Source organism: Mesoplodon densirostris, chromosome 4 (assembly GCF_025265405.1).
Source record: "Mesoplodon densirostris isolate mMesDen1 chromosome 4, mMesDen1 primary haplotype, whole genome shotgun sequence".
NCBI classification, from domain to species: Eukaryota; Metazoa; Chordata; class Mammalia; order Artiodactyla; family Ziphiidae; genus Mesoplodon; species Mesoplodon densirostris.
Genome location: NC_082664.1, coordinates 181,243,730 through 181,262,881, shown reverse-complemented (window position 1 = coordinate 181,262,881; position 19,152 = coordinate 181,243,730). Strand labels below are relative to the sequence as shown.

At 39.2% G+C, this 19,152-nt stretch overlaps 1 protein-coding gene across 4 annotated transcripts in view; it reads right to left on the bottom strand.

The window, feature by feature from the left end:
* The window catches only part of ARHGAP12 (Rho GTPase activating protein 12), a 111,867-nt gene that overhangs the window by 27,540 nt on the left and 65,175 nt on the right, over positions 1-19,152 (bottom strand). For 2 of the 4 annotated variants that reach the window (XM_060097798.1, XM_060097800.1), the window contains 3 exons: positions 15,507-15,587; positions 9,010-9,135; positions 5,708-5,782 (listed from right to left, as the gene is read on the bottom strand). In XM_060097798.1, coding sequence (XP_059953781.1) covers positions 5,708-5,782; positions 9,010-9,135; positions 15,507-15,587 — 282 coding nt within the window. Of the gene's footprint in view, positions 1-5,707; positions 5,783-9,009; positions 9,136-15,506; positions 15,588-16,900; positions 17,042-19,152 lie in introns of all 4 variants that reach the window. The other 2 variants (XM_060097801.1, XM_060097799.1) reach the window with 2 other exon arrangements.

The window sequence follows — 19,152 nt, the reverse complement described above, 5'->3', positions numbered from 1 at the left end:
TGCCGATGCAGGGGACGCGGGTTCGTGCCCCGATCCCGGAAGATCCCACATGCCGCGGAGCGGCTGGGCCCGCGAGCCATGGCCGCGGAGCCTGTGTGTCCGGAGCCTGTGCTCCGCAACGGGAGAGGCCACAGCAGTGAGAGGCCCGCTTACCGCAAAAAGAAAAGAAAAAAAAACAGGAAGAAAAATGGGAGGGACGGCAGCAGTGACAGACGGCCGAAGCCTGAGGGGGAAAGAGCCACTCCGGACCAGGGATTCGCACCTGAGTCATGGGGGGACCAACGCTGCACGTAATGGTGCACGTACACGCATCCTTCCAGCGAAAGGCCCCGAGCTCTCAGGAAATTCTCACAGGGACCAAGACCCAAGCACTAATGCTCTAAGCAGTAAGCACTCCAACGGGAACATAGAATAAGAACAAGACGTGCCACGTCCAAAACGTACCAATGCAATGACCATTACCACGCGGTGTGAGAAGTGCTCTGAGGAAGGCGTACCTAACTCCACCTGAGAGGGGAGGAGGGAGGAAGAGAAGCTTCCCGGAGACCCTGACCCGGGCGTGAGGACAGGAGTCGTCCAGACAGAAGCGACGGACGGGTGAAGGCACAGACGCCGGAAGCGCATCATCTCTACGAGGCTTAGGTTCCCTCAGCGTACGGGGTGCAGCCGAGCAGGAGGAGGCGGGGGGCGGGCAGCGGACCGAGCGGGGCAGGAGCGGGCGATGCAGCGCCACCGGAACGCTGCTCTGATAACGCCTATCAACGCACGAGGTGCTGACGGCCTGGCCCAGGCAGAGGCCTGGGAGGGTGAAGAGGGGCCACGCGTGAGAGCGACTCGGACGGCAGGACTGACCGGGACGGGACGGGAGGAAGGAGGCAAGATCGGGGAGACTCCCAGGCTCGAGCGGCTGGGCAGCTGGGGGCCCTCAGCTGCGACGACAAGCTCTAGAGGAGCCGTCCCTGACCCCTCGGCAGGAGCTCCTCCGCCCTCCAACGACTGATGACGGCCCCCAGTTTGTTTCCTTCGTGGCACCTAATGCAGAGCACAACTACATGTTATGTATTCGCCACCTACTGTCAGGCTGTGCGTCGGGACCACATCTGCTGTGCTCACCATGTATGACAGCGCCCAGCACAGCGGCTAGCGTGGTGCCGGGGCTCAACACATGTTTGTTGAAGTAATTAACCAACAAAGCAGCCGTGCTATCACACTACCAAGAAATGTAAGAGAAGCTCAGTGATGGAGAAAATAAAGCTTTAACTCTTAAACACTGAAGTTCTGAATTTGACATAAAAGTGACAAGCAGGCAGCTATAGGTTTGGCTATACAGGTGTAGATTTCAGGGGGAAATTTAGGCAGATTATTAGTTTATACTGTTCAGTGTACTCTTCTCTACTTAATAGGATTCAAAGTCAACCAATGTTTTTGTGTAGCTTACTAAAATAACTTCATAAAAATACCTGTTAAGTCCTTTAAAAACTGCCCATACTCACATGAATATTTCTTAGTCTAAATATGTCGTTACTCCAAGGGAAACTTCGTGTTGAAAATAAGCAGGAATGTTTTAATATGAACTGGCAAAATATGGTTAAATTTTAACCAAAAATATTGTAGTAAGATTGTCCTATCCTAATTAAGGCAAGAAAACAATAAAATGTCAGTTCTGTTGAGTAATCTGGGAAAACTTCCACAGGTTCATAATCACTTTGCAGGCTCCAGAATTTCTAATTGATTTTACATTCATTTAGTAAGATAAGCATTTCCCAATTTTGGCTAATAATTATTATATATCAAAATCAATACCTCCCATTAAAATCTTTATCTTCAGTTAATCATGTTATAACCATGTAATAAAAAGATTCTGTCTATACAGAGTAAGTAACCTTGCCCTGTGATATAATGTTGAAAAAGAACCAGTGTGATAAAACTTCCAGAGCAGGTAAATCCATACTACAGGCTGCCATGGGGAGGGGAGAAGAGGTGGGGAAAGGTGCAGTGACTGCTTAATGGTAGGCGTCTCCCTCTGAGGTGATGAAAGTGTCCTGAAACTGAGCAGGAGTGACAGCTACACACATTGTAAATACACTAAAGCCACTGAACTATATACTTTAAAATCGTTAATGGCTAATTTTATGTTATGTGAATTTCACCTTGATTTAAAAAAATGTTTAAAGAACCAGTGTTATAAAAAATTGTTTAAATCATGTTTTTTAAAAAGGCTTTAGAATAGTAATATTCAATGTAAAAAAATTAGCCGATTTGTCCACTAAACCCTTTTGGTAACAAACGTGTTGAAATGCCCTTTTCTCCAAAGTGGGTAAAGCATTTTAATACCATAATTGGAAAGACAAAGTCAAAAGCTCAAGTTTCCAAATTATATACTTAAAATTGTATTCACTATTCAGTAAATGAGAACTTTAAAATGCATATCCTCATAGGCATATTGGGACACATAGAGATGAGGTTCTTACATCAGCCTACAAAATCCTATTTAATCCATGTTGCAGTCATATTTTAGAGGAATATCAATTTTTTTAAAATGTATACACTACCTATTTCAAAAAAGGACTTGAAGTGACTATGAAAAATAACAATGCATTTGAAAACTGGAAATAAAACAAGAAAAAGTGAACATGTTTAAAATTTATATTAAGGGATGAAATTTTAATCTGGTTTGATTAGAGGAGACTGAATGAAAACATCATACACTACGTGAACAAAGCCTGTCAAACGAGACCACGTATTCTATGACTCCACTCATGTGAAGCGTCCAGAAGAGGCAGATCTAGTGAGATAGAAAGCACATTACTGGTTGCTTAGGGCTTGATGGGATGTGGAAGTAGAGGGGTGACAGCAACGAGTACTTCTTTTCGAAGTGATGAAGATGTTCTAAAACGACCGTCCTGATGCTTGCACTTATCTGAACATACTAGAAACCACGGAACTGTACACTTTAAAGGGGTGAACGGTGTAGTATGTTAGTCATATTTCAATACGGTTTTAATAAAAAAATAAATTAAAAAAGAGATTCAATAGGCAATCTGCAGAGATTTAAAGATGCCATCAGGTAACTAACACTGATTACGATGTCAGTTTCTTTTTCTTAACACTAAGGCTTTACACCAACCAGATTTTAACTCACAAAGAACTAAAAAAAAAAAAACCTGCTTGTATTAACTGGGTAAGAGTGGGAAAGACAGGCAAAAGACTCCGTTCAAACAGGGCAAGTAGAGAAGAGGGCAGAGGCTGCAGGAGGAAAGAAGAGGCTCCGGGGAGCAGAAGCCGCGGGGGGGGCCAGACTGGGGCTTGGGGGGAAGGACGCTGCACACTTAAAGGGAAACAGAACAGCCTCAGCAGAATGAACAGAGCTGTTCCTGTTTTCCACCTGAAGGTAAATAAAGAACGAAACAGAATCCTGCTGCGGCAGTTCCCTGCCATGGCCATTAGAGGGGACCCTGAGTCTGGGGCAGACAGGTGACTGGCAAACTCTTGAGAAAGGGGTAACTGCCTGGGGGAATAATTTGCAAACCATCCTTTTAACTCCCAGGCGAACACTTATAAACTCACGTTTCCAGGATTACCAAGAAATTCCCTTTTACCAAAATGTAAATAATTTATAAAAGGTCTTCTCAGAAGTTACATATTACCCATATTTAAAATAAGTTAAAAAGGGTTTCTGCTTCTTTTCTAGATGGATGGATAGATTAAGAATACTGCAGTAATAGTACCTTACATTCATACAGGAAACCCTGACAAAACCACTAAAATCATGTTCACTTTGATCTTTATTTAATTTTCATGCACCCAGGACTGTGTTAAATAATGCAAAAGATAAAAAGTATTAGAAAGCAGCCCCCACCCCGCCCCGCTCTCTCTGAGTGCCTTCAGAGTTTAAACCCTTAGCAGAGAGCTGAGGGGCACACGAGGTAACTTTCACACCATTAATGCCATCAGTGACTTGAGAGCTCAAAGAAAAAGAAGAGATGCTATTATGCTGAGGTTAGTGTGGGCAGGCCCTAAGGGGTCATCCCACTGGTCAGCACAAGATTAAGTGTAGGTGCAGAGAGGCTGAGGACCACGGTAGGCAGGGAACCCGCCTGAGCAATATCAGCAGGACGGGTGCACAGCATGTGATAGGAACCAAAAGACCTGATTTGCTCAGGGGATGGAGAAAAGAGCTGGCAAACAGCATCTGTGAAAAACCTGTGCCTCTAGAAAATCGGAATTATCCTAACAAACAAGAGTCTATAATAGTTTCTTAAAATTAAGGAAGTAACAATAAAAGTTTGTCTTCTGGAAAGCTTTAAAAATTTCATTTCTTCATTTCGGCAAAACTCCAGGGAACAGCTGCTCTATGGCACTGGGGTTACTCTGGCCCTGCTCTAAGGAGTCTTTTCCTTGTCTAGTGGGGAAGACATGAGCTGAGGGTTGGAAGTTCCTACAAGAAATAGGAAATGAGAAGAGTTACTCGATTTTATGGACTCAAACAACATATAATTAAATGTTATTAATAGTATCACAGGGAAACCTGACCAAAGCTAGAGGATCTGAAGAAAATTCCGAGCCTGAACCACACTCTAAGGCATGACCAGAAGTTGACCACGCAGAGACGTCGGGGAAGACGGGTTTCAGTGTGTGAAGGGCCTGGAGCTGAAGGGCGGGCTCCTGTGCAGAGAGGAGAGCAGCGGGGCTGCAGGAAAACAGGCGGGGCGGGGGGGGGACAAGGAGGGGGATGAGGACCCGGGACAGGCGCAGTGCTGCAGAGCTCGGCACGAAGCTGCGTCCTCCTTCTGAAAGGAAAGGAGGGCCGCTGGAGGGGAGGAGCAGGAGGGGCAGATCACAGGGCGGACTTGGGGACGGGGCGCTGCAAACACCGAGACCAAGTAGAATTCCTCCAAAGTTACGACTGAAGAGAAGGGCTTCCCTGGTGGCGCAGTGGCTAAGAATCCGCCTGCCAACACAGGGGACATGGGGTTCGAGCCCTGGTCCGGGAAGATCCCACATGCCGCAGAGCAACGAAGCCTGTGAGCCACAACTACTGAGCCTGCGCTCTAGAGCCCGCGAGCCACAACTACTGAGCCCGTGCACCTAGAGACCGCGCTCCGCAACAAGAAGCCACCGCAATGAGAAGCCCGTGCACCGCAACAAAGAGTAGACCCCGCTCGCTGCAACTAGAGAAAGCCTGCACACAGCACCGAAGACCCAAGGCAGCAAATAAATAAATGAATGAATGAATGAACGAATAACTAAAGAGAAGTCACTGTATCGCCAATATTACCTGGCCTAGGCTGGGCAATGCATTTGACAGCTTAGTGGAGAAGAAAAGGCATCCAAGCTCGTTAAGATGGAGGGAAATGATTCTTACCTTTGGACTGCTGGCCTGAGGGAGGAAGGGTACAGTGTAATCTGACAGGATTCTCCAGGGATTTTTATATTTATGTGTAAAAGCCAAACATAAATTCACTGCTTACAAATATGGTACACAAGTTGATCACGAAGATACCATATTTTGCATAAAAGGGGGAATTTTTAAATCAATAAAATCTGATTTTTAATTTAAACCTATTATGATTATTTTTTGAAAGACCAATGAAATTTAATAGAAGCCCAAGAGATATTTTTACACATTACACTTAGAGAAAATTAATGTACTGCAATGGATTGAAATAATTGGACCATATTATCTACATGCTGCTATCATACTAACTGTATCTTGGTTCTTTGGTGAGGAGGGAGAAGACTCATTTTCAGGATAGCAGGGTTTGGAGGCAGGTGGAGATTCCTACAAGAAATAAGTAATGAGAAATGTTACTCTATTTCATATAATTATATTTCTCCCTCTACTGACAGTGGGAAAGCTTAATAAGGGAGGCTAAGAAAAAGTTTTTCCTAGTTATTTCCCTTCTATATTCAGCTATGAAACTAATATGGTACAGATGTGAAAACTACAGATATCATAAAGTTTATGAAATATGGCATATTTTATACCAATTACAGTAAATTTAAATACCGCATACGGAATTACTCAAAAGAAATGATGCATGTTGCCTTAAAATCATGATGTTGCATCAGCTTAAATTAACCATATTTAAAATAAGTAAAACCTGAACACTTAACGGATAAAAATGTAACAGTCCCCATACTAACTTGCTCTGGGTATGAATCCTGGTAGGATTAGGCAAGGAATAGTCACAGGAACTACTTGGCAACTGCCAGAATGAGAACTTGTATTAAGAAATTAAATTAAATTGCTATTAATATTTAATGTAATTTATAGCTAACTTTCCAATTATTAGAAATAAGCAAGATTGTTTAAAATGCAAAGAAGAAACTTCAGATTTACAGATTAATAACTCACCAGGAAAAAAAATATATTTTAATGTCTAAGCCTACAAGAATATATAACAGGAGCAAATCAATAATGTGCATTTTTAAAGCAATTCTGCTTTGTCAATATTAAAACATGGTATGTGATTTCTACCTCAGATATCTGTAAAACTATTCATGGAGGATAAGACTGAAAAAAACATTTTTTGGGACCAAGAGCCAAGCTCCATTTTTCTCTGTTCTCCTAGAAGCTTTGAATAATTTCAGGAAAAGAGAATTAGGAAAATCATATGCCAATGTCTATTATTATTTTTCCTATAAAACCAAATAATTTACTTGGACATTCATCTTCACATCTGTATCATCTACTTTACTATACTTATGAAACTGGATAACGTACTGGGAATTTGTATTAAATCACAATACAAAAAACCATTAATAAAATCCATTCACTTAGAAAAAAGTCTTCAGGTTTATATCCTGTACAATTCGTAAATACAGAAACCAGGTAGCAGTGAAACTGTATAGGGACAATCCTTGAAGGTAACAACCTTGAAATCCAAGACCTACACTATAAATGGAGAAAACATTAAAATCATTATCAAATATATCTTTATAAAAATTACATTTAATGTCCAATTATCAGTTTAGCCTCATTTAAGTATTTTTTCTAACAGCTTCAGATGTTTTACTTTTCAATTTCTTGACTTCTAAGAGTGTTTAATATTAAAATACTCTGAGAAAAAGAGGAAAGATTTGATGACCCATAAACTAGAAAATAAGTAACTGAATAAAATGAATGGTAATTACAACTTATTTTTCATGGCATTATCAGTCCTACAGAAATGAAAACCATAGCAAATGGAGTAATAATGTAAACACAACAATTATAATTATTATAAACCAACAATTTTACATTTATCCATTTGTTTATGTATACTTATAAATGTATATGCATATATAAATACATCTTAATGTCTACAAGCAGCAGGTTTTAGTAAAAATCATACATAGGCAGAAACAAACAGATGTATCCATACACACACACACACACACACACGCACACACACCTAGCTCCACCAAGGCTGTCTGGCAACCGAATTAGGACCCATATCATCATAACAACATTCCCTACATAGTATTAGGCTTCTCTGATTATCTTTCAAGTTATACGCATTTCACCCCTTATCATATATTAGTCAGCTAGTTTGTTCTGGTATAGTCCCTCTTTTATAATCTCAAATCTTAAAATCGCGTATACTGTGTGATGATAAATAGAAGAGTTTACTTGCTGAAGTAGCTATCTATGACTCCATTTATAAAGGTGGGGGAGGAGACATGTCTACCAAAAACAAGTAGAGCTCTGGTCTCAAGAAAATCATGTTATCACATGCTGAAACAATTAGATGAAAAAGGATATATAATAAGAACTTCATGCAGGTTATTCTAATAATAGACTGAAAATGAATCTCAAGAAAGATTATAAGGGAGTAACAACTTTTAAGTCGACATCACTAAAATAACCATCCTTTTGGTTCTAGTACCAAGAGCCAGTAGAGTTGGCTCAACAACAGCTTTTGCACTAGAGCTTTCATTACATACAGTAGGAGCTTTCTGTATACACTGAACTGTAATCTGGTTCTTGGAGTTAAATGAATTTTTCTATTAAAATCTCTAGGACTCTTACCTACACAGGTTAACCTCAATGCTAGTATATTGGGTTGGCCAAAAAGTTCGTTCGGGTTCCCCACAAGCACTTACAAAACACCCGAATGAACTTTTTGGCCAACCCAATATTTTCAAGCATTCTTCAATAGACAGACTCCAAAATTTCATTCGTTTAATATGCCCCCTACATTCAACCACATAACATCCTTACAAATAGAAATTAGAAGTACTTGTCTGACTGACTGAGATAATTTAGAAAGGAATTTAAGACTGAAAGCATACAAACACAGAGAAATATGCCTCAGGAGAGTTCATCCTGTTTTCACTAACTATCTAAAAATGCAGGAAACCTATTAATTATGTCAAAGGAGCAGCCTGCTGGTAAAATAACAGAGAGTCCCCAGCGACAAATATTTTAGCTTTAGGGTGTTGCCACCACCCTCAGATTTTAACATTAGTGTGTCTGCTGTTCTACAAATTCGTACTAAGTTCCTATTCTATCCCCAAAATGAAGCCACAATGTAAAGATTTAACTCACAAGGAAATTCAAAACCTCATGGCTTTTCCAATCTCATGTTTGCATCAAAATCCATTCCCTATTTGAAACCGAGAACATGACTTCTCAGAAGCACTTGTGCAAAGAGCACTTAGGGGAACAGGAGGAGCAGGGTTCCAACCGTCCCTGGGATGGGAAAGTCAGTGAAACGCCTTTACCATTAAACCTCCTAGAGACTGAAGACAAACAATAACAGATATGTGACTTTAAAAAGAGATTATGAAGAAAAACCTGTCACCTACTAGGCCCATATGTATCATGGAACACATAGTTATGCCACATGTAAGTCAGTCCATTGTGCAAAAATCAAAAAACTTCAAAACCAAACCCCACTCTGGGACAAACTGATATGACATACAATAAACCAGTCATCACCAAGGTGTGAGATTCAACCGAGGAGAAAATACAGAATAAAGAACTTGGCAAAGTTCGCAGCAGATTTTCTCAGAAGGTCCTACCTTGTCATTGGTGTCCAGCACAATGGTGCTATGTCTCCACTTTGTTAGCACTATTGGTTCTTGCAGCCGCCTGTCCAGACTCCTACTTTTAATAATTTCTCTTTGCTGCTGAGATGAGGCATTATACTAAAGAAAACAAATTATACCTCATAAATAATAGAAACAAAAGTGGAATCTAAACATGCTGGCTCCAACTGACACATGGTGTTAGGCAAAACCCACCATGTGACACTAACCTGAGTTTTCTCATCTTTGACCAGCACTGTGACACAATCAAGAAGATCACAGATTTGGGTATTGGAGAGGCCAAGTTAATGTTATCTTTGGCAAAACACTTAATCTCCACAAGGCTAAGTTTCATCAACTATAAAACAGATATAATGGAAATAGAGTTCTAAGGATTAAACAGTATAAAAAGTGCCAGATGTAGCCCTGATAGGTTCTCAATAAATATTAGTAGTTATAATTTATAAAATGAGGTCATTGGACAAATTAATTTTTTAAGGTTCCTTCTACTTCAAAAATCCACATGAATTCAATTTGTGGTTTAGGTTTTTTTAATGATGCTTTCATATACAACAGTATTCTCACATTTAAAGGAGTTTTTGTCTTTACTTTTACTTTCCATATGTAGGCCAAACACACTATTATTTGTTTCTCTGAAGTGGTAAAACATAACCAAGTCAAAAGGCAGAGGTGGTACTCGTTCCAAACACCAATCCTGAACATATCAGTTGTGTACAAAGGATAAGTAATAACTACCAACTGAAAATGAAATATAACATTAAGAACACATTATCAATAAGGTATTAGGTCTTGTGAGTGTCTGAAATGTCAATTAGACCACCAGGCATAAACATTTGAGAAATGTGAGGTTTAAGAGTTATGCTGTTTTATACAGGCAGTCTTAATAAATTATAAATAATAAATTATAATAAAATGACAAAAGAGGGCTTCCCTGGTGGCGCAGTGGTTGAGAGTCCGCCTGCCGATGCAGGGGACACGGGTTCGTGCCCCGGTCCGGGAAGATCACACATGCCGCGGAGCGGCTGGGCCCGTGAGCCATGGCCGCTGAGCCTGTGCAACCGGAGCCTGTGCTCCGCAACGGGAGAGGCCACAACAGTGAGAGGCCCGCATACCGCAAAAAAAAAAAAAAAAAAAGACAAAATTCATCTACTTTTTAAGGGATACATCCTTCTCCTGAAACCAAAGGATACCTAATATCTACTTCTCTAAAAAGCCCAGTAAAGCTTAAATTTTAATGACTCATAATTTCAGTGACATTATGTTTTATTATGTTATACTACTACATCTCAGTAATATATTATTATTTATATTGTTTTTAATTTTAAAACTTTCCAACATCTTTCTCCATAATATGCCATTTCTTCACTTCCCAAAATGAGTCCAGACAGGTCCCCCAAACTGTTTCCAAAGCTGTTACTTCATTTTTTACATTAAAAATTTGCCAAAGCCAGGCAATCACATATGGGTATATATTTTTCATTCATTGTTGCTTAACAAACAGCCATCTTAAAATTTGTCACAGAAGTTAACAAAGGGATCATTTCTAGAATGAACAAAGACGAAGCTTAAAGGCTTCCCCCCAAAAAATTCTGCGCCGTATATCGCTAAGTGAAAAGAGACCGAGTTATTAAGCAGAGCTCCTTCCAGACAATCATTGTTAGCAATAATTAAAATGTGTAGTTGCGTGTAAGCTTGTGTATGAACTTTAATGGATACCTACCCTAGCTGTTGAACTTTATAACTACAGTTGTTTAGAAATCCTTTCCAAGGGGCAAGAAAAATAATGTAAAATTAAACTGGGTAATATTCACAATTTAAAAGGTGCTGGTAATTTTATTAGGCAACAGTATGTTCATAAAAGCAAATAAAGCACCAATAAGATGTCATATAAAATCTAGTGTAGACAGAAGACAAAAATAAAGTGTCACATAATCAGAGAAAAGAAAAATAAGATGATACCACAGCTAAAATACACACACACACACACACACACACGTCTAGTTAAACAAGATGGCTAAAACAACATTTTAGAAATCTTTTTAGAACACCTTTTTTCTTTTAAGAATTTTAATTGCAATTTTATTTGAATTATTTCAAACATACAAAAGAACAGCGACTATAATAAAAACCCACAAGCTTCAGCACATCTAACATAAAACAGGTACCTTTTTTTTAAAGAAAAAAAATATTAGAGTCCTCTGAAGACATCTTCCAGATTCCATTCCTCTCCCTCCCTCCCCGCCAGTACCATATAGTTCAGTGCTCACCATTCTCATGCACTTTACACTTTAGTACATACGTATGTATCTATAAATACACAGTACCTGTAAGCTTTTAGATTTTATATAAGTGGAATCATATCACATGCATCCATCTTCAACTTGCTTTTTCACTCAGTATGTTTTTATTAAAACAAAAACCAGAAAAAGCTGCGTCCATATTGGTGAGTATGCAGCTCTAACTCATTTGTGTTTCACTTCTATGTAACACTACATTATAGGTAGATACCACGATTTAACCACTCTGTTATAAATGGACCTGTCTGAGGTGGCGGTACTAATTACACTTCTACCAGCAGAACATAATACTCTGGACTGCCCTGCTTGGTACTGTTGAACTTATATGCCTTTGTGTATATAAAATAAATGGATGTACATGTGCACAAATTTTTAAAATTCTATTAGAAGAGTGAAATGTTCTCTCTTTTTCATTCTCTGATTACTTATAAATTTGAACATCTTTTCATATACTTATTTCATGAATCTCCTCTTCCCTGTATTGCTTAGTCATATATTTTGCCTATTTTTGACTGGGTTCTCTCTCTCACTAGTGTGTACAGAAAGAACCAGGAGGCTCTTTATATATTTAGGCTTCTAAGGCTTCGTAAGCTATGTGAGTTGAATGTAGCTTTTCCGGGTCTGAAGCTCATCTCTTGCCTTTTGTATATGGTATCTTTTGTATCAAAAGGTGTTCTGTTGAATTTTATGTAGTTTTATCTGTCTATCTTTCCCTTTATAATTTTTCCTTATACAGTCTTGTTTAAGAAATCCTTCCCATTCTGAAGTCAAAGATATTCTTTGACATGTCATTCTTTAGCCATTAAAGTTTTGCTTATTACGTTGACAACTGTCATCTACCTGGAATTAATTACTAGGTGTGAAGTCAAGATCTATGTTTATTTCATTTCTTCATGTGAATAACCAATAATCTTCCCAACATTTATTGCACAGCCCATGCTTTATCTGTTGATTTGTGATGCCACATCTGAGATTCCTATTCTGTTCTGCTGGTCTATTTCTCTGCACATGTGCCCACAACTTAATCACTACAGCAGGAACTCCACATCCCTGCCCCCAGATTCTCCCTACTCAGAAACATTTTGGTTCTTCATAGACCTTTGTTTGCAAATAAAATTTAGCATCAGTTCAAGAAAAAAAAAAGGTAGGGACGGCGACAGGAAATGGAAATACAGTGAACTTACAGATCAATGGGGACATTTATAAAATTAAGTGTCCCAACCCAAGGTCATAATGGTGTATTGCACCATTTCAGGTCAACTTTTATGTCTCTCAATTCTGCTCTGAAATTTTCATTAAGATCTTACAAACCTTCTGCAGGAGTATTCTTAGTTATGACTCTTCTTAGTGTTGCTGCTGCTTCTAATGTAAAAAAGATCTTTATTCCTATCACATTTTCAAATTGACTTTTTATTAGAGACATGGGTAGTTTTTAGGTTGATTTTAATATCATCACTCTTCAGTTTGCTGAATCTCCTGATTTTCTAATAATCAAAAGAACTGAATCTTTCAATTCATTTTTTTTCTTATTTTATTGTTGAATAGAAACACTGATGGGAAAGTTACAGTCTAGGTCCTAACTCTATTGGCAAAGCTTCTGTAATTGCACCATGAAGTATGAGATTTACTGTTGATTACATGATAAATAACCTTTAGCATGATGTAATATATAATTACATGTGAAGTGACCTTTTTGTAGAAACATATAGTTGGGTCACGGTTTTTTGTCATTTCTGAGAAACTTTTAACAGCTGTGTTTAAACCATTTACACTTAATGTAATTATTTATATGTTAGGATTTAAGTCTATTTTATTTGTTTTCTGTTCTGTTTATCATTCCTGTTTCTCCTTTCCTTTCTCCTCTCCTTTCTTGAGTCTATCTCTTGTTACGGTTTTTTAGTGCTTGCTCTAGGGATTACAATGTACATACTTAATTTCTCAGTCTACCAATATCAGCATTTTACTATTTCAAGTGAAATGTGGAAGCCTTACCAACAATTACATCACACTACTCTCCCCTCTTTATGATATAACTGTTTTAAATATCATCTCCGCCTACAATGAGTACTTCTTCAGAAATGTTATAATTTTTGTTTTAAAGATCAAACATAATTTTTAAAACTCAGGACAAAACTCTCCTCAGATATTCACCCTTCCCATTGTACTTTCTTCATTCTTAATGTTCCAAGTTATCTTCATTTATCATTTCTCTTCTGTTTTAAGGACTTCCTATAGCAATTCTTTGAGAACAAGACTGCTAGTAATATATCTCTTAGTTTACTTTCATCTGAAAATGTATTCTTTTCACCTTCATTCCTGAAGGATATTTTTGCTGGATGTACAATTATGGGTTGACAGGTTTTTTTTTCAGCATTTGTAAAATGTTACAGTACTTTCTTCTGGCTTCATGGTTTCTGAAAAGACATCCACTGCCATTCAAATCATTATTACCCTACAGGTACTATGTTGTTTCACTGAGCTGCTTTCAAGATTTTTTTTGGAGGAGGAAAAAGGGAAATCTTTAATTTTCAGAAATTTGATTACAATGCATCTGGATGTGGAGTTCTTTGAGTTTATCCTGTTTAGTATTTATTCAGCTTCTTGAATCTGTTAATTTGTCTTTTGCCACATTTGGGTGTTTTCAAACATTGTTTCTGCATATATTTTTCAGCCTCACACTCTTTCTCCACTTCTTCTGGAATTCTGATGAAATGAATGTTAGATCTTCTGTATTTTCCCACAGATCTCTGAGGCTCTGTTCATTTTCTTAAAACGCATTTACTCCTTCTGGGTCCAGGAGGCTAGCCTGGTGCATTCGTCTCATGGCAGTGGCAGAAGCGGAAGAGCAAGCCCTGGTGCACAAGCCCATTTCAATACCATGTTTGTGACACATTTGCTCATGTCCCACCAGTGGAAGCAAGTCACATGACTAGACTGGATTCAGTCATGATGATAACAGCAGGACAATATGCCCCATCCACAGCGGGAGGCCACTACAAAGGTACACAGCAGACAGCACTGATACAGGAGTGGGTAAGGAATGGGTCCAATGCTGCAATCTGACACCACAGGTAATCTGGTTGTCTACCCTTTGATGGCTTTTAAGATTGTCTCCGCTACTGAACTTCCATAGATCCAGTAAAATCTGTCAACATGTGTATTTATTTTTCTGTCTTCTGGTCTGTATTGAGGGCATATTTTCCAGTTAAAAATGCATGCCTTCCTTTAGTTTTAGAAAATTCCCAGAAATTATATTTTCCAATACTATTTCTCTACCATTTCCTCCATTTTCTTCTTCTAGAATTCCTGATATACGAATTTAGGAAACTTCCCACCCATTTTCCATTTCTCCTAACTATGCTTTAATATTCATTACCTTCCTGTCCCTCTGTCTATAGTTTACACTATCCACTGCACTTTATATTTCAATGATTTTTTTCTATATCCTTGTATCTTTATACTAATAATATTTTTCTTTAAACTGACTTACTCCAGGACAAAGAAAACTAAAGTCTATCTGGTAATTGACACTACAGATATGTCTGCTACTTACACTTGTCTTCTAAAACATTAAAATAATGTACCAATTAAAATTTAAATGTTTGCTCAGATTTCACTTAAAATTATCTGAACACTAGTAGTGATAAGTATACGACCACTATGAAACCTACTGCTTTAGATAAACTCAGCCCTGGTGCACTTATCTAAAGAGAGAGAGCCAGTGAGACCCTAGATCTCATTGCCACAAGCTGCTAATGACTGACTCAATTACAACACACATCTACATACAAGAATAAACTTGAATACTGAGTTGCTTTTCTTTCTTTAAAAAAATAAATATAAGATCAACTTCATGTAGAAGATGCAATATATTCAAGGGAACTACCGGCATTATTGGCACTGAAGGGGACACTGTATCCAGGAACAATGAAAAACTGATTTCAAGTTAAACCAAAAGAATTTTTAAATAGGGATTATCAGTATTATATAGCTATGACATAATGCACATCTTAGAAAAATTTAGCCAAAGGATTCTCGATGAATTCTGAAAAAACTAGTCTTGCTGCTTTTTAGAAGTTGAATAAAAATTTTAAAGTGAATCTGCTGTAACCATTTTCAGATATTATTTTATCTACTATTTCTAAACAGAAATCCAGTGTTAATGTTTATTACCTTTGGCAACTCCCATTCTGACCGAGATCCATCTGCACTGTAGTAATATTGTCTACCTTGATCGTCAACATGCTTGAGCCACTATAAAGAAAAAACAGGTGTTATATTTTAAATGTACATAAAATTGAGTTGAAGCCTATACAACCAGAGATATTAGATGACATTCTTATGAATTTTATTCTACTTGCTCAAGACCATTGCAAAAGAAATATAACAAACCTATACTAATAGACTTGCATTTTAAGTTTGGTAAAAATAAGGAAACTAGGGACTTCCCTGGTGGTGCAGTGGTTAGGAGTCCGCCTGCCAATGCAGGGTACACGGGTTCAAGCCCTGGTCCAGGAAGATCCCACATGCTGTGGAGCAACTAAGCCTGCATACTACAACTTACTGAGTCTGTGCTCTAGAGCCCACGTGCCACAACTACTGAGCCCATGTGTCACAACTACTGAAGCCTGCACGCCTAGAGCCCAGGCTCTGCAATAAGACAAGCCACCGCAATGAGAAGCCAACGCACCACAACACAGAGTAGTCCCCACTCACCGCAACTAGAGAAAGCCTGCGTGCAGCAACGAAGACCCAATGTAGCCAAAAATAAATAAATAATTAATTATTTTAAAAAGCATATCTACATTTATTCCCAAGGGTCTTATTCTTTAAACTAGCACAACAAACCATTACCTTCTCTGATGATAAACACATAAAATTTCAAAATACATTCTCAGGGCTTCCCTGGTGGCGCAGTGGTTGAGAGTCCGCCTGCCAATGCAGGGAACACGGGTTCGTGCCCCGGCCTGGGAAGATCCCACATGCTGTGGAGCGGCTGGGCCCGTGAGCCATGGCTGCTGGGTCTGCGCATCCGGAGCCTGTGCTCCGCAACGGGAGAGGCCACAGCAGTGAGAGGCCCGTGTACCGCAAAAAAAAAAAAAAAAAAAAAAAAAAAAATGCATTCTCAAACTCGTTGATTAATCATAAAATACGAGATTCATGGTTTTTGTTTTATGTAACTTGGTTATAAAAGAAAAAGGAGTGTAGGAAGTGAGGTGGTATGTCATAACAGCATGTTGAGAAAACTATTCCCAAAAAACTATTCCCCAAGAAAAACACAAAGAAATATGTTTACTGAAGAAGTGTAAGCAGACTGACACTCAACGGGTCTACTCTTCAAAGGGTCTGTCTTAAACAGGTTGACACCACAGACATTACTCTAACTGGAAGCAGTTTAAAACCATGAATAAGTAGTTACACTGAGTTTTCATATTGTCAGTTGACATGATTACAGAATTACAAGAAAATATTTTCATGAGTTTTAAAAATACTACTAAAGCTTCAGTACATAATGATTTTATGAGAGGAATCTGCCACGAAAACTAGATGAGAGAAAAAGAAAGTACCTTTTCATTAGTACAGTCACTGGTATACAAGGTATGCCCACGTTCATCCAACTCTTCTGACCAACCCCTTGGAGGAGAACCACACTGACTATCTGACTGGCTGTAACAAACGCTGTGGTAGTTTTCTTCTGATGAAAGAAGCTATAAATAGTCAGAAACATAAGGATTTTTCTTCTTTGAACATATATATATATATACACATATATATATATATATATGTGTGTGTGTGTGCAGCAGTTGAAAATCTAAGCAATTGACTTTATTTGATTATACATACTAATATATCTTGAATATATTTAAATATTTAGTTTTCAAAACAAAGTGTTTAGTCTTTTTAATGGTACACTGTAAGTGGTAAGGTGAAATTAGTAAGTTATTTTATGGCATTAATGCAAGCCTAGAAAAATTTACTATGATGAAATTGAGAACAATGTTTTCAGACTGAGAGATAAAATGCTACCTTCTATTTAATGCTGCTTTTGAACTGAAATCAGGTTAAAAAATGACAGGGGGGGTTCCCTGGTGGCGCAGTGGTTGACAGTCCTCCTGCCGATGCAGGGGACGCGGGTTCGTGCCCCAGTCCGGGAAGATCCCACATGCCGCGGAGCGGCTGGGCCCGTGAGCCATGGCTGCTGGGCCTGCGCATCTGGAGCCTGTGCTCCGCAGCGGGAAAGGCCACAGCAGTGAGAGGCCTGCCTACCACCAAAAAAAAAAAAAAAAATGACGGGTGCGTGTGTGTGTGTGTGTGTGTGTGTACACACATCTATGCGTAAACAAAGCAGGAGGTGAGGGCACTTCATTAGACTGAGATTCTTGAAACTTCTCACCTATTTATTGCAAGTTCCTAGCCAAATGCCCTGCAAAAAGTGCTCAATATATCTTGAACTATTTTTTAAAAGCATGTGGGATGGAGATGGGGGGAGAAAAGGCCCTAGCTTTGTAACACTATATTTTATGTTCTAATTTATTGTCAAGCTTTCCTAACTCACTCAACCAAATGCTTCTTAAAACTATTCAAAACTACACTTTGAAAGAAGAAAAAATAATATTGAGAAAATACAAACACAATACAGAAAGATTAAGAAATTCAGTATGTAATATTTACTAGGCTAACTCTAATGTGCAAATGATCCTTCCAGGGTCACGTTCAGGTAAAATATCTTCTACAATTAAATCTACTCAATCAGACTGGATTTTCTACCATAATTTGGTCTGAAAACACTAAGATGTGTAGATTCTCAATGCTATAGAAGTAACATATGTAAACATCCTAATGTTAGTAATATGTTCACAAAAACTGACATAGACTACTTAACAGAAGTCCTGTGTACAGTGAGCTATATATGTTTTGTAACAGTAATGTTTTTAAAAAATGAAAAACCTAACTCAAAAATCAGGATTTATTTTAATTTAATTGAGACCACTTAAAATGTAAGCTCATATAGGAGAGGTACAGTAAAATCTTTTAGAAACAGAATAAAAGAAGGCAATCTGTACAGGAAAATATTATTCAACCATCAAAAAAAAAAGAAGGAGGGTAGGGCTTCCCTGGTGGTGCAGTGGTTGAGAGTCCGCCTGCCGATGCAGGGGACATGGGTTCGTGCCCCGGTCCGGGAAGATCCCACATGCCACGGAGCGCCTGGGCCCGTGAGCCATGGCTGCTGAGCCTGCGCGTCCGGAGCCTGTGCTCCGCAACGGGAGAGGCCACAACAGTGAGAGGCCCGCGTACCACAAAAAAAAAAAAAAAAAAAAAAAAAAAAAAAAAAAAAAAGAAGGAGGCCTTCCCTGGTGGCACAGTGGTTAAGAATCCGCCTGCCAATGCTGGGGACACGGGTTCGATCCCTGGTCCGGGAAGATCCCACATGCCACGGAACAACTGAGCCCATGCGCCACAACTACTGAGCCTGCACTCTAGAGCCCGCGAGCCACAACTACTGAAGCCCGCATGCCTAGAGCCCGTGCTCCGCAACAAGAGAAGCCACCGCAGTGAGAAGCCCGCGCACCACAACGAAGAGTAGCCCCCGCTCACCGCAACTAGAGAAAAGCCCACGTGCAGCAATGAAAACCCAACATAGCCAAATAAATAAATAAATAAATTTATTTTAAAAAAAGAAGAAGAGGGCCTCCCTGGTGGCGCAGTGGTTGAGAGTCCGCCTGCCGATGCAGGGGACACGGGTTCGTGCCCCGATCCCGGAGGATCCCACATGCCGCGGAGCGGCTGGGCCCGCGAGCCATGGCCGCGGAGCCTGTGT